This window comes from Apium graveolens, chromosome 9 (genome assembly GCF_009905375.1).
Source record: "Apium graveolens cultivar Ventura chromosome 9, ASM990537v1, whole genome shotgun sequence".
NCBI lineage: Eukaryota > Viridiplantae > Streptophyta > Magnoliopsida > Apiales > Apiaceae > Apium > Apium graveolens.
In genome coordinates, this window is record NC_133655.1 from 111,544,821 (window position 1) to 111,558,224 (window position 13,404).

General features: G+C 36.2%; 2 protein-coding genes across 2 annotated transcripts; one reads left to right on the plus strand and one right to left on the minus strand.

Annotated features, from left to right (window-relative positions):
* The first annotated feature begins 385 nt into the window (after positions 1 to 385).
* On the plus strand, positions 386 to 8,598 carry LOC141683324 (exocyst complex component EXO84B). Its single transcript, XM_074488019.1, has 7 exons — positions 386 to 874; positions 2,234 to 2,331; positions 3,398 to 4,451; positions 6,305 to 6,820; positions 7,226 to 7,414; positions 7,508 to 7,644; positions 8,120 to 8,598. The coding sequence occupies exons 1-7, from the start codon at positions 650 to 652 to the stop codon at positions 8,280 to 8,282; spliced, it is 2,382 nt and encodes a 793-aa protein (XP_074344120.1). The 5' UTR covers positions 386 to 649; the 3' UTR covers positions 8,283 to 8,598.
* Positions 8,599 to 9,669: 1,071 nt separating this feature from the next.
* Positions 9,670 to 13,005, minus strand: LOC141683798 (D-3-phosphoglycerate dehydrogenase 2, chloroplastic-like). Its single transcript, XM_074488563.1, has 5 exons — positions 12,213 to 13,005; positions 11,601 to 11,977; positions 11,022 to 11,132; positions 10,806 to 10,901; positions 9,670 to 10,694 (listed from the first exon to the last, which is right to left on the minus strand). Exons 1-5 carry the CDS (start codon positions 12,802 to 12,804, stop codon positions 10,023 to 10,025), a joined length of 1,848 nt encoding a protein of 615 aa, XP_074344664.1. The 5' UTR covers positions 12,805 to 13,005; the 3' UTR covers positions 9,670 to 10,022.
* Positions 13,006 to 13,404: the final 399 nt, after the last annotated feature.

Genomic DNA, 13,404 nt, shown 5'->3' on the forward strand with positions numbered 1-13,404 from the left:
CAAAAATAATAAAGTGAAATAAAGTGACCAATCAAAATAGCCCAAAATAGCCGTTTAAAAATAAATAAATTGTAAAAATTCTGTCACTTATCCGTCGTGTCATGCTTACAAACTGTAAGTATACTCGATGAATAATGTTCATAGTTTTAACGGCTAGGATTGAGACAATTCGACGGATGAGGATAAATTAGTTATCTGTCGAGTTATAAAATAATCCAGAAAAATAATTGATTTTTATTAACAAATAATATTAGAATTAAAAATATTAAAGAAAGTCGTCATGATGGGAGTAATAATGAGGAGAAATATTTAAAAAAAATAAATAAATAAGTAAAGTAGGTAGTGATTATTAATAAAAATAAAAAAGTGGGTATAGTAATTAAATAATAGCGATAGGGGGGAATATGATCCAGGTGGAGAAATAATGGAGAAAAAGGAAATGGAATTATCTGTGTTAGCAGGCAGGCAGGAAGGATAGAGATAGTTGTTATTATTGTTAAGAAACACAACCTACACCCTAACAAATTTCGAGAGAGAGAGAGACTGAGAGAGAGAGAGAAAGAGGGAGGGAGAAATTGAATTGATACATCCACACGTATATATTGGAGGGAGAGAGAGAGAGAGAGAGGAGTGGGTCGGATCTGGATTGATGGCAGCTGCGTCTTCGTTGAAGTCGTCTCGGTCTACGAGAGGAGGAGGATCCGCAACAATAGCAGGAGTAGGAGTAACAACTAGTACTACTACTCCTGCTAAAACAACAACACCCAACAAGGATTTAGCACCAAAGCTCGAAGAGAGTCTTAATCTTTTCAAGTCTGATACTTTCGATGCCGATGTCTTTGTTCAATCCAAGTGTCATTCTTTCAACGAAAAGGTCCAAATCCACCCCCATCCCCTCTCCTCTCTCTCTCTCCCTACCTTGTATTACTCTCCCTATTTATCTTCCCCTTTTATTTCATCAAACCCTAATTATTTTTCATTCTCTTTTTTGTATATACTTGCGTCTGTTTGCTCGGTTAATTTAAATCTTTCTCAATTGACTTCGCTACCTGGCTATAAATAGAATCCATTTTTAATCTACATCCATATCCTCCTTTTACAATATTACTATATCACTATTACTGCTTCCCTTGGTGCCAAATTTAGATTAAACTAATGCCATACTTCCGTCATTAAACAGTGACTACAGTACACATCCGATATTTATTTAAATGACATTATCTTATGCTCCGTTGTTTGGCTGGGACGATGGAATAGCCAAGAAATTGAATTCAAAATTGTCAGTAATATTTAACTAGAAATAAACAATGTAAGAGGGATAGTGAACCACATAATTTCTATGATGAAATTTTCTAGGAAAATAAGTAGAAAGGAGAACGGAACGTAAACACTTATTTGGTTGGTGTGAATTGAATTAGTAAGAATAGATGGAGGATGGAATGGAATTTTTTGAATATTTAGTTAAATTCCTTCCCAATGTCATTTACACCATTATAGTTACCTCTAGTTCATTATGTGCAATAGTGATATGTGAAATATATGTTCTCACATTTCTTTTGTGTATTACGTATATAGTGTAAAATAACAGCGTTTGCGAGTTTGGCATTGAATACAACATCTATGTTATTAGTTACGCAGCCCCCAATTAATGTAATATTGCGCTGGTAATATTCCAAACATGTCGAGGAAACATAGATGTTCACCTGGACAACAATATGATTTAAGCATCTCAGAGACAGATGTTAAATGGTGAGTTTGATATTAAATGAACAGTAACCATTTCTAATCAATGAAATGAGGATATGGATGCCAGGAAACTGAGACAATGTATCATATCCATGTTCACGAGAAAGCACTATTTTAATAACTGGTACTGAGCTATTGGTGATTTTAGTCGGTTGTATGTAAAAAATGAACTTGTAAACGCTGAAAAATAACTAGTGATATATAAAATGGTACTAAGCTATTGTTTTTAATTAGTGTCTCCAGATTGTTTTTCAGGTTATTTAGTTCTGAATGTGTTGTTAAGGGAGTAGAACTTAATAATAATATGTGTTAACTTTAAAATGTGTGATAGAATAGTGGGAGGTCAATGTTAACCATGTACAATTACTGCAAACAGTATGTTGAAACTAAGTTTGCTGCTGGCACCTATGCCCATGGTTTTAGCCTGGTTCGTAATCATTAATCAACAATGACATGTAATATAATTAAATTCTAATTTTTTGTTCAGGAAATAAGACAATTATGCTCATATCTCGTGGATTTAAAGAGAGCATCTGCTGAGGAAATGCGTAGAAGTGTTTATGCTAACTATCCCGCCTTCATCCGGTGAGTGCCTCTATCTGACATCAACATGTATTTACAGTTAATGAAGTCATAACAAAAAATCACATACCCCATGATTGACTTGTGTTCCTTCATTTTATTTTCTACATATGTAAATGTATTACATTTGTGTCTACAATTGGCTTGACGCAGGTGGTCCACGTAGCGCGCACACACAAACACACAGATATATATATATATATATATATGTTTTCAAGTTTTACCGTTTTAGATAGTCATGTTTTTTATGGTGGTAGGACTATATATCACTTTTGAAGAAGTGCATGGATAATTCAGAACTTCCGATATTGCCTGCATCTGCTATTGGTGCACCGAATTTTCTGAAAAGGTTAAATCCAAGCAAGCAAACATGCCTCTCTGTTGTGGGCTATATGTTTATATTTTTTATGTAAAACTTTAATAAAAACTATCCATGATTGAAATATAGATTCTGTTGACGTGCTTTCCAAGTACCTCTTACCTTTATAAATATTTTTGAACAGCAAAAACCTTCGCTATGCAGTTAGGAAGAAGGAATAGGAATTTCACCCCTTCGCTACTATTACCATCATCCACCAAGAGATTCCCTGATTCAGTGAAGTAGTATATTTGAGAATTTAATTAATGTTCGTTGCTGGATCATAGTAATGCTGAAAATTTAGGTTAGAAATGTTAATATTTTGGTGATGTCTGTGTTTTGACCCTCTTTTTAGTGTGTCTTTATGTAAGTAAAGCTTTAGCATTTCACGTTTTGTGATTTTTCTGCAACATGGACATCATACAAGATTTGAGCACCTCTGCACATACTGCGATTTGTGTAGTTTTTTTATTAGCCGAAGGCTAGGCATCCTAGTGTGTTTATTGCTTATTACAAGTTACATGAATTACAATCATCCCTACCGCACCTGCGATCCCTGTTTATAGTAGTAAAACTTCAAGTTCTCACACACGTGCACACTAATTGTTCTATCTTTTTTAGCTTAAGCACATCTACAGATTCTCGGTTACCTCAGTGCTCGTTCCAGCCTGATTTATATTGAAAATGTGATTCCTTTTCTTTCCATTTCAGCACATCAAAAGAGATTTCAGATCTAGAGGGTGAACTTTCATCTATCAGAAACCTTTTATCAACTCAAGCAACTTTAATTCATGGCTTAGCTGAGGGAATTCATATTGATTCTTTAGAATTCACTGTCCCTAATGGTGTTTCTGCAAATGGATTATCTTTTGGCAACGATAAGGATTCTTCAGGCTTAGAGAAATGGTTAGTAGAGTTCCCTGATCTACTTGATGTTTTATTAGCAGAAAGGAGAGTAGATGAAGCTTTGGCTGCCCTTGACAAAGGAGAGCAGTTGGCTTCTGAGGCAAAAGAGAAGGAAACATTAAGTCCAGATTTGCTCATAGCACTGCAGAATACTATCACTGAACATAGGCAGAAGTTGGCGGATCAGCTTGCTGAAGCTGCTTGTCAACCTTCCACACGTGGTAGTGAGCTACGTGCAGCTATTTCAGCTCTTAAAAGTCTAGGAGATGGACCTCGTGCTCATAGTTTACTCCTCAGTGCACATTACCAGAGATATCAGTACAACATGCAAAGTCTTCGTCCATCAAACACCTCATATGGAGGAGCATATACCGCAGCTCTCTCACAACTTGTATTCTCTGCCATTGGCCAAGCATCTAGTGACTCTCTGGCTATTTTCGGTACTGAGCCTTCTTATACCTCTGAACTAGTAATGTGGGCTACAAAGCAAATTGAGGCCTTTGCGTTACTTGTCAAAAGACATGCTTTAGCTTCTTCTGCTGCTGCTGGTGGTTTAAGGGCTGCTGCAGAATGTGTACAAATTGCTTTAGGTCATTGTTCATTACTGGAAGCTCGCGGCTTGGCACTTTGCCCTCTACTTCTTAAACTGTTTCGACCTAGTGTTGAGCAAGCACTAGATGCTAATTTAAAGCGTATCGAAGAGAGTACCGCTGCTTTGGCAGCAGCTGATGATTGGGAGCTAACCTATCCCTCAACAATTGCACGACAATCTGGCAGGTCTTCTACATCTCTTGGTACCTCAATATCCTATCAACATAAACTCTCAAGCAGTGCCCATCGATTCAACATGATGGTCCAGGTAAATATATATATCTATGCCTAGTTATATCTCTCTTTTTCTATCTAATACTCTCCGTAAATACACTTTTTTATATGTACCAATTTCATGATTGCCCAGATTATAGGTTGTAGTTTTTAGTTTTTACCCTATTGTTTCTTTTCATTATAAGTCTGGATTGGTATATATAATTCTTTGATCAGTGGTTTAGCTCCATCAGGCATATCACAAAGTTTTAATATGTACCAAGTTCATGTTGTACACAGTTTCTTTTCTGATTTTGTAGTTGATGTGATTGGTTTTGCATCAGCCACATTAAGATACTTGATACATGCAATGACGTGCATTAAAGCACATGTGCAAGACACCTATTTGTCATTTTTTAATTTTTTCTGTATACTGTATACATCTTGGAAATTTATGTTGCAAGGAGATGTATTATCTATTTAGTTTATTGCTATGGTAAATAAACAAGTGGTAGCAATTTTGACGAGTAAAAGATTAATGCCATATTCAGCAGTTGTGATTCAAAAACCCAAATTTAGATCACCAACTGATCCAAATCTTATGATCCAAATTACTTTTTACATATTATATTACATAAATATTATATCGAACTATTTAATCTTAAATTTAATGTGTAATCATCTATACTATTATATTAAAGACGAAACATTAAAAATTTGGTTGTTGGTGGTTATTGGTCATTGATCACTCAATCCAGAGTCGTTAGATCAAATCGACAATAACCGTTAGATTTATTCTTAAAATTAGTATTACTTAAGAGGTATAAGGTTCGAATCCTGCCAGCAACATATTAAAATTAGAATTTAAAATATATAATGATAAAAAAAACCGTGCATCGCACGGGTTATATACTAGTTATTAGTTATTTATATTCATTTAATTTTTATCTTATGCATTTATGTGCTTACTTTCAATTGAACTTTAATGAATTATGTTTTTATCTTTAAAATAAGTTTTATTCAAAATTTTTTATCAACTATTAAATACATACTATTATTAATTAGGTAATTAAAAAGTCACAAATTTATTTAAATCGTATAATTTAAATATACAAATGACAAATCATTATTTAATATTAAATAAGATTTGGATCACTGAATAGTGGTGATCCAAATTTGGATCAGTACTATTCACTGATTTAAATTTGGACCACTGCTGCAGCAAAATTTGGGGTAATCTGCCCCAAATTTGGATTTTTGGATCACTGCTGCACTTGTCAAAGATAGTGTCTGATTTTTACTTATGATGGCTCACACTTATGGTTCTTTAATATGTATTTTTATGTATGACCGTACCTCTTATGCATGTCGTAGGTTAATCACCCAGATTTATTAATATTGTGCTCCTCACCTAACTTGCAAACAAGATTTATCTTTTTTTTTTAATTGGGATAGTTGATATATTTTTTTAAGCTTGATGGGGGATGAGAAATGAGAATCAATGTCCGGACCTTACAAGCACTAGGAGCACCTTTGCTACGTACGACCGTACCTGTTATGCATGTTGTAGGTTAATCACCCAGATTTATTAATATTGTGCTCCTCACCTAACTTGCAAACAAGATTTATCTTTTTTTATTTAACTGGGATAGTTGATATATTTTTTTAAGCTTGATGGGGGATGAGAAATGAGAATCAATGTCCGGACCATACAAGCACTAGGAGCACCTTTGCTACCACTTGGGCATTCCTTGACTAATCCAGTTTTTGCTTTGCTTCTTAATTGATTCCATTTGTGAATTATGGTGACCGGATAATATTACATTTGGCATGTTCCCGTGCATAGTTTAGATGCTTTAGGACTGAAGGTATAGCTCCGCATGTTGCTGAATATTTATATCTTCCCAGGATTTCTTTGAGGATGTCGGACCGCTGCTAAGTATGCAATTAGGTGGCAGAACATTGGAAGGCTTGTTCCAGGTGTTCAATTCATATATTGACTTGCTTATAAAAGCATTACCAGGATATATTGAAGAGGAAGCCAACCTCGAAGGCTCTGGAAATAAAATTGTCAGAATGGCTGAGACTGAAGCGCAGCAAATCGCGTTGCTTGCAAATGCATCCTTATTGGCTGATGATCTGTTACCACGGGCAGCGATGAAACTCGCCTCAGTCAATCAGGGTAGTTTTAAAGATGATACTCGCAGAAAAGTGTCAGATAGGCAAAATCGGTATCCCGAGCAAAGGGAATGGAAGAGGCGTCTTGCTTCATCAGTTGACAGATTAAAAGATAACTTCTGTAGACAACATGCTCTAGATCTTATTTTTACCGAGGAAGGCGATAGCCATCTTACTGCAGACATGTATATAAACATGGATGGTAACATGGACGAAATAGAATGGTTTCCTTCTCCTATATTTCAGGTGATTTTTCCTATAGCCATTTGCTTAATTTTGCTAAAGTCTCCCTAAGTTTAGCTTTGACCCGATATATTAGCCAGGGCCAGATCTATTTGTGCTTGAATTATGCTTTGAAAGATCTGTTGAAATATGCAGATCTTTTGAGCATCAAAGTCTAGTTATTTTTTTGATCTTATTAAACTATGGTTGCCCGCTAATAATACTCAACCAATGAAATACAACATGCTACTCAATCCAGTACTTGAAAAGAAGAATTTTGAAATAGTATTAATTACTGTTGTCGGGTGTATTGGCTATGGAACCCATTTTTGTCGTCGTAATTATTGTAGTTTCAAAAACAGTAAAATGGTTCTCTTACATGGTACATATAAGTTCATGCCCTAACATTTTTTTTCTATTACTATGCAGGAACTATATTTAAAACTTAACAGGATGGCTATCATAGCAGCTGATATGTTTGTTGGGAGGGAAAGATTTGCGACATTGTTATTAATGAGGCTTACAGAAACTGTTATCTTATGGCTTTCAGAAGACCAAAGTTTTTGGGATGATATTGAAGAAGGACCAAGGCCTTTAGGTTCTCCCGGTCTTCATCAGGTAAATAGAACTTGCATTCTTTTGCTGTTTCTGAAGTTGTATGGACCTTGTGGGAGTTTTATATGAACCTGTTATTTGTCAAATTTTGTGCAGTTCTATTTAGATATGAAGTTTGTTGTATGCTTTGCTTCTCAAGGACGTTACCTCTCCCGGAATCTGAACCGAGTCGTGAATGAGATCATATCCAAAGCATTGACGGCATTTTCAGCAACAGGGATGGATCCGTATAGGTAATTAATGCAGCCATTGATTAGTAGATGATCTTATGTAAAAAATTTGGCCTAACATAATTTCATATACTAAGGCTCAGTTTGGTTGGATGGGAATTAATGGGTGTTTGAATGAAATGAAAAACATAAAGGAAAGTAGAGGCGGAAGATAGGATGGAAGATGTCAGGAGATCTTATAGGTGACAAAATGATAGCTTGAATTGGAAAAATTGAATGCTGTTAATCATATGTTGAATGGAACAAATGGATGGTAATTGATGCTTGTTGCATGAATATCTGCTAGAATAAGTTTAATTTCATTCCATTCCATATTTACCTCATTCAGTTCCCTTATAACTGAGAGCAACATAATTGTTGCGTTACTATAAAAAAGCAATCAGTTGCACGTATTATTTTGAGGGGAATCTATTTCTTTAATTTCTTTTTTACTGGAGTAGCATTATGATTTTGAACTTATGGAAAATATTGGTTGCAGTGAACTTCCGGAAGATGATTATTTCATAGAGTTATGCCAGGATGCAATAGAGAAGCTCAGTGGAAAGTCAAAAGTTGCTAATGGGGAGCGTGATCTAAACAGCCCAACTGCTTCAGTCTCGGCACAATCGGTTTCATCTATCAGATCGCACGGGAGTTCCTGATGTACAGTTCACGTATATGTAAATTAGACAGCACAAGATCCTTTCTGGTTCCACTAGCTGTCTTTACATTCATACCCGTTCTGGTTCTGGTTCCACAAGTTGTCTTTGCATTCATATCAACTTTTAAGGATTTAGTTTCTTCAGATTTGTCCAAAAAGAAAAAAAAATCGTTTGTCAAAACTAAGTATTTTATTGTTGTGCAGTGTTGGGGAGCATTTGAGCTTGTAAATTTTAGTTTGTTCATTTAAATAAAAGTGTATACCATTCTTTTATAACGATCAATTAATTACTAATGGATTGTAGAGTGACTTTTAGATGTTCTATCTTGGATCTATTTAATAGTTTGTGACTTCTATGTTCGGCAGTTGATCGATGGAATAGTGTGAAAGGTTGTTGTACCTTTAAATAACGACTTGGAACAGAATTTTTGTCACCGGTTTTAGTGCTTGGTGGTGCAAATTTTTATACAAATTATGTGTAATGCAGATAGTATAGGTAAAGGCTAGTATTTATAGTATTTAGAGATGCTGATGAGCGCTAAAAATGTGTACGAAACATATATTAGATATTATGTAAAAAAAATTATTTGCTTTAGTAGTGCATTTCCTTTAACTAAAAATTTAGCCAATCTCTTTACCCTACAGTTAAATTATACATAATTTGTTATCATATTCAAATAATATATTCTATTTATAACAATCTGAAATAATAATGTACAATTTTTAAAAGATAACCAACTCCATGTAAATAAATAATTTTACAGGTCCCATAAATTTTTGGATAATCTTTGTTTCAAATTATTTTAGCTAACAGTTTTAACAATCCCGTTGGAAATGAGAGCATTTGTGGTTGGTTAAAATAATATAAAATACTGATTATCTAAAATTCACTGAACCTATAAGAGATTGTATTTAACGGAACTGTTATAATGATTAGTTATATTTCAAAAATGGTATGTTAATATTAATTCAAGTTATTATAAATAGAATATTTAATTTTAATATAATAATAGATGATGTGGAATTATGTTACAGGTTTGTAGCGATTCAACAAATTTGGTCAAAATGATGAGCTTGACTAAAATTTTAATTATGGGGAATCTTCCATTTAATTTTACACAATCTTTATAATTATATATATAGTAGTATGCCCCAAGACTTTTAGCTAAGGCTTTTGAGATGCTCTTATACTTGAAACTCAGACTGTATATTACTGTGTGGCATGGAAGGAAACTGTCTCTGATTCTGTCCACCTTCCCCTCTGCTTCGTGCCACAAGTAGTGTTTTCTTTTCCGGGCAGTACTTGACAGTTCTGTCCTAAGCGTTAAAGGCCTCTTTTAAATGATGAACAAATAAAATCCAGATGGTTGCAAGGATGTGCACGGGGGTGTTTTCAGTTGAAAAAGTACAGTACGTGTGATATTAAAATTAAGAATTAAAATCTAGGTACAATGGTAGGTACCGGAGATGTTGATTTCGAAGGAAACCAAATTTAACACCAAAAGGCCAAAAACACACATTGGCCATTCTAAACAACCATCTGAATCCGAGAAAATTACACAGTTTATTAAGCATCGACTAACTAGATGAACGAAAACATCACTAAACCACCTTGTTGCCTTGACAGGAAGGCTGCACATTACATGACATGAATTATTTAAACCCACTCAACGGCTGCACACACAGCCAAACTATATAATTTTATTGGTGCCTGGCAATACGTGCTGAAAATTGTTTCTGTCTACAATTCTAGGAAAACAAACTCTTCAATGGCAGGAACTTCCCCTATATCTTTGAGGGCATCTTTGTCTGGTTTTTCATCTACCCCGATTGCCATGATGGCCTTGGTCCTTTTTACTGTCCTTCCCACACTCATAAAGCTCACATTCACATTTCGCTCTGCAAGTATGTTTCCCACTTTTCCAATCATGCCTGGTTGATCCACTTGACGGCATAGTATGACGTTCCCTTCAAGGCTAACATCCACACTAAATGATCCCACTTGGGTCAGATGAGGAATCCCATACTTGACTCTTCCCTCTATTGTAATGTTTCCGTCCTCTGCCAAACCACTTGCAAATCTTGACTTTACATTGCTCAACTGCACCTGGATTGAGTCGATAGGGTGTGTCTGCGACGAGTCTACAGCAACTCGTTCCTCACTGATCCGCAGGCCCCTTTGCTTTGCTGTGAAATCCGCATTGACTAGGTTCACAAATGAGCTGGATATAGGCTCAATGATTCCCTTTGTTATCATGGCACGGAGCAGTCTTGTGTCCAAGTCATCTGGATCTCGTGCTGATCTATATATCACCTTCACAGAATTGATTCCACTCCCCCCGGCCACTAGCTGTACACCCAACCTACCAAGCTTTTCAGCTAGGAGAACATAAGGAGCCAGTTCTGATAGAACCTGATATGATAACATTATAAACCCAATTAGCTACCTACTCTTGTATTTTTTCAAGGCAGTAAAGTTCCGACTAAATGCAGGAAGTATTAAGATGCCTGGTTTCTATACTACCTCAGCAGGGACCATAGGTGCATTGACAGCGGTTGCAGAAAGTTCACCACTCAGAGCTCCAACAACTGCCTCGGCTATTTCAACAGCAACACCTTCCTGCAACAGGAAAGTGTAAATCTCACCCGCGAACAGATTATATAAGTGGCTAGTACTAAATAATGTACTCTTAAGACTGCAATTACATGCGGATCATAGTGTGGATGGTTGCAACCATACCTGTGCTTCCTTCGTGCTAGCTCCAAGATGAGGTGTGACAGTCACATTTTCATGCTGCACTAACCTACTATCACTGGGCGGGGGTTCCTTTGTGAACACATCAAGTGCTGCCTGTTAAATAACAGAAAAATGTGAATACTTGAATTTATTGTATTTGCCATAACAACAGAAAATGTACGACTTGTGAAAGAAGACAAATAAAGCTTAAGGCATTTACACGAGCACAATGTATTAACTTGAACCACATTCTTTTTAATCTACATCGTGTTAAATTGTTAGAAGGGGAATGCTAATTTCAAAGCAAATCTTTTAGTTCCAGAGCAATTTGTATTAAGAAAAGAATAGAAAACGTTGGATTGGACGGCTCTGGAGATGGAACTTTTGCGGAAATCAAATTTTGCCTGTATTGGAATTAGTTGATGAAGATGGTCACAGTGATTTCAGAAAAGCATAGGCAGTAGAAGTATGTGACGCTATAGGTACATGCAGCAGAAGAGTATGTGATGCATATGTATTTTCAGAGTAATAAGCACATAATGACAACATAGTTGTAATAATATATAGGCAGGCACATTTTACCTGGGCAACGATACCGTTGTCAAGGGCCCTGACCAATGCATCCTCGTCTATAACACCACCACGGGCAACATTAATAATCCCAACTCCGGGTTTCATCTTGGAGAAAGTAGCATCATTAAAGATTTTGGAAGTAGTAGGAGTGAGAGGCATATGAAGCGAGATGAAATGGGCTGTGGAGATGGCCTGGTCAAAGGAAACTAAGTCCACACCAGCTGCACGGGCTCTGTCGGCAGGGGCATAGGGATCATGTGCGATGACAGTCATACCAAGGCCTTTAGCACGCCTAGCAACTTCAGACCCGACCTTTCCAAATCCCATAACTGCTAATGTCTTCCCCACAAGAGAAACACCAACATACTTGTTTCGCTGCCATTTACCTGCAGATACCGCCAAATCATCCTCTTAAACGTAAATACTAGATCTATTTTATTCACTACCTTCATTTTTTCTCCAAAAAGAAATGGTAAATAGTCCAGTGAAACTATATTTGGAAGGAAGTTAATTTGGATTGCAGATCAATTACTATTCCATTCTTTTTTTTTGCAGAAAAAACAATAATAAATCTAAATTGTGTCAAAAAATTAGGAATAATAGAATGGAAAGAGAGGATACCAGATTTGATAGAAGCATCAGCCTGAGCAACATTACGAGCCATGGAGGCAAGCAAGGCAATGCCATGCTCCGCGGCAGCGATGGTATTGGCTGTAGGTGCATTTACCACAAGGCATCCAAACTCGGTTGCAGCCTGAAGATCAACATTATCGATACCCACACCTGCCCTGCCAACGACCTTAAGGCGGCCTCTAGAAGATTCAAACACTTTTCGGGTGACTTTAGTACCGCTCCTGACAATCAAGGCATCACATTGAGAAATCTTGGAGCAGAGCTGATGAGGGGAGAGGTCATAAGAGCAATCAACCTCAGCAAAAGCCCGTAAGAGGTTGAGACCGGCTTCTCCAAGCTTCTCGGATACAAGGATTCTGGGTTTAGTGGAGGTGGTGGTAGGTTCAACAGCACCATTGCTAACAGTTTTGGTGGTGGTGGCATGAATACGTGATCGTGTGGAGACGGATAATTTTACATTCAAGGGAAAACGATTTCTTGATGATCGAAAAAACGAAAGCTGGGACGGGCAAGAGGCCAATAATTTGTACTTATTGTTGTTGTTAATAGAAAATGTAGGTGACAAGGAGGTGGATGCCATAATCTAGGGAGGGTTGGTTCTTACAGAAAAATCTAGGCAGGTTTTGTTGCTTAATGTTGTGTTGCATTTGTTTTGATGGAGTTGTGTGCTATTTGTATTACTGGAGGAAAATCATCAAATTAAGGACCGCTAGCTGTTCTAATCATTCATTCATAATTCCGAAACTTAGTAGGTTGTTATGTCATGATTAATATTTCTGAAACAGCAGTGTGGATTTTACAATGGACGAGTTATTATTTTACGCCACAAATAGATTCTTTTTTTTTTTTTATATCTAAAATGTTATAATTATAATTTGTCACCTACCTTTAACAAGATAATGATGTAAAATTGTGGGAGAATGAGAATGAAAGTAGGAAATTAAAGCAAGTTGAGTTGACAATTTTGATAACATGTCGAGATGATCAATACATCTTCTTACGTACTTGATGAGATATTTTCAAGTAGAAAACTACTGCAAGTTTAGGTAACAATTCGGTTTCATAGTCCAGGTGATCCACAAGGTTGGTGATACACGTTACATACTTAATCAGACATGCAGAACAACGACTCAAATTAATCTAAAAACTTACTTTACACAGTGCCACTCACGTCAATCCC

What these genes read in the sequence shown, in the direction of transcription:
- LOC141683324 (XM_074488019.1), top strand. Translation starts at nt 650, where the DNA reads ATGGCAGCTGCGTCTTCGTTGAAGTCGTCTCGGTCTACGAGAGGAGGA. An exon ending in AACTATCCCGCCTTCATCCG is followed by an intron (nt 2,332 to 3,397) that starts GTGAGTGCCTCT and finishes TTTCCATTTCAG; the next exon opens with CACATCAAAAGAGATTTCAG. An exon ending in GTTCTCCCGGTCTTCATCAG is followed by an intron (nt 7,415 to 7,507) that starts GTAAATAGAACT and finishes AATTTTGTGCAG; the next exon opens with TTCTATTTAGATATGAAGTT.
- LOC141683798 (XM_074488563.1), bottom strand. Translation starts at nt 12,804, where the DNA reads ATGGCATCCACCTCCTTGTCACCTACATTTTCTATTAACAACAACAAT. An exon ending in ACAACGGTATCGTTGCCCAG is followed by an intron (nt 11,133 to 11,600) that starts GTAAAATGTGCC and finishes GTTATTTAACAG; the next exon opens with GCAGCACTTGATGTGTTCAC. An exon ending in CTAGCACGAAGGAAGCACAG is followed by an intron (nt 10,902 to 11,021) that starts GTATGGTTGCAA and finishes TTCCTGTTGCAG; the next exon opens with GAAGGTGTTGCTGTTGAAAT.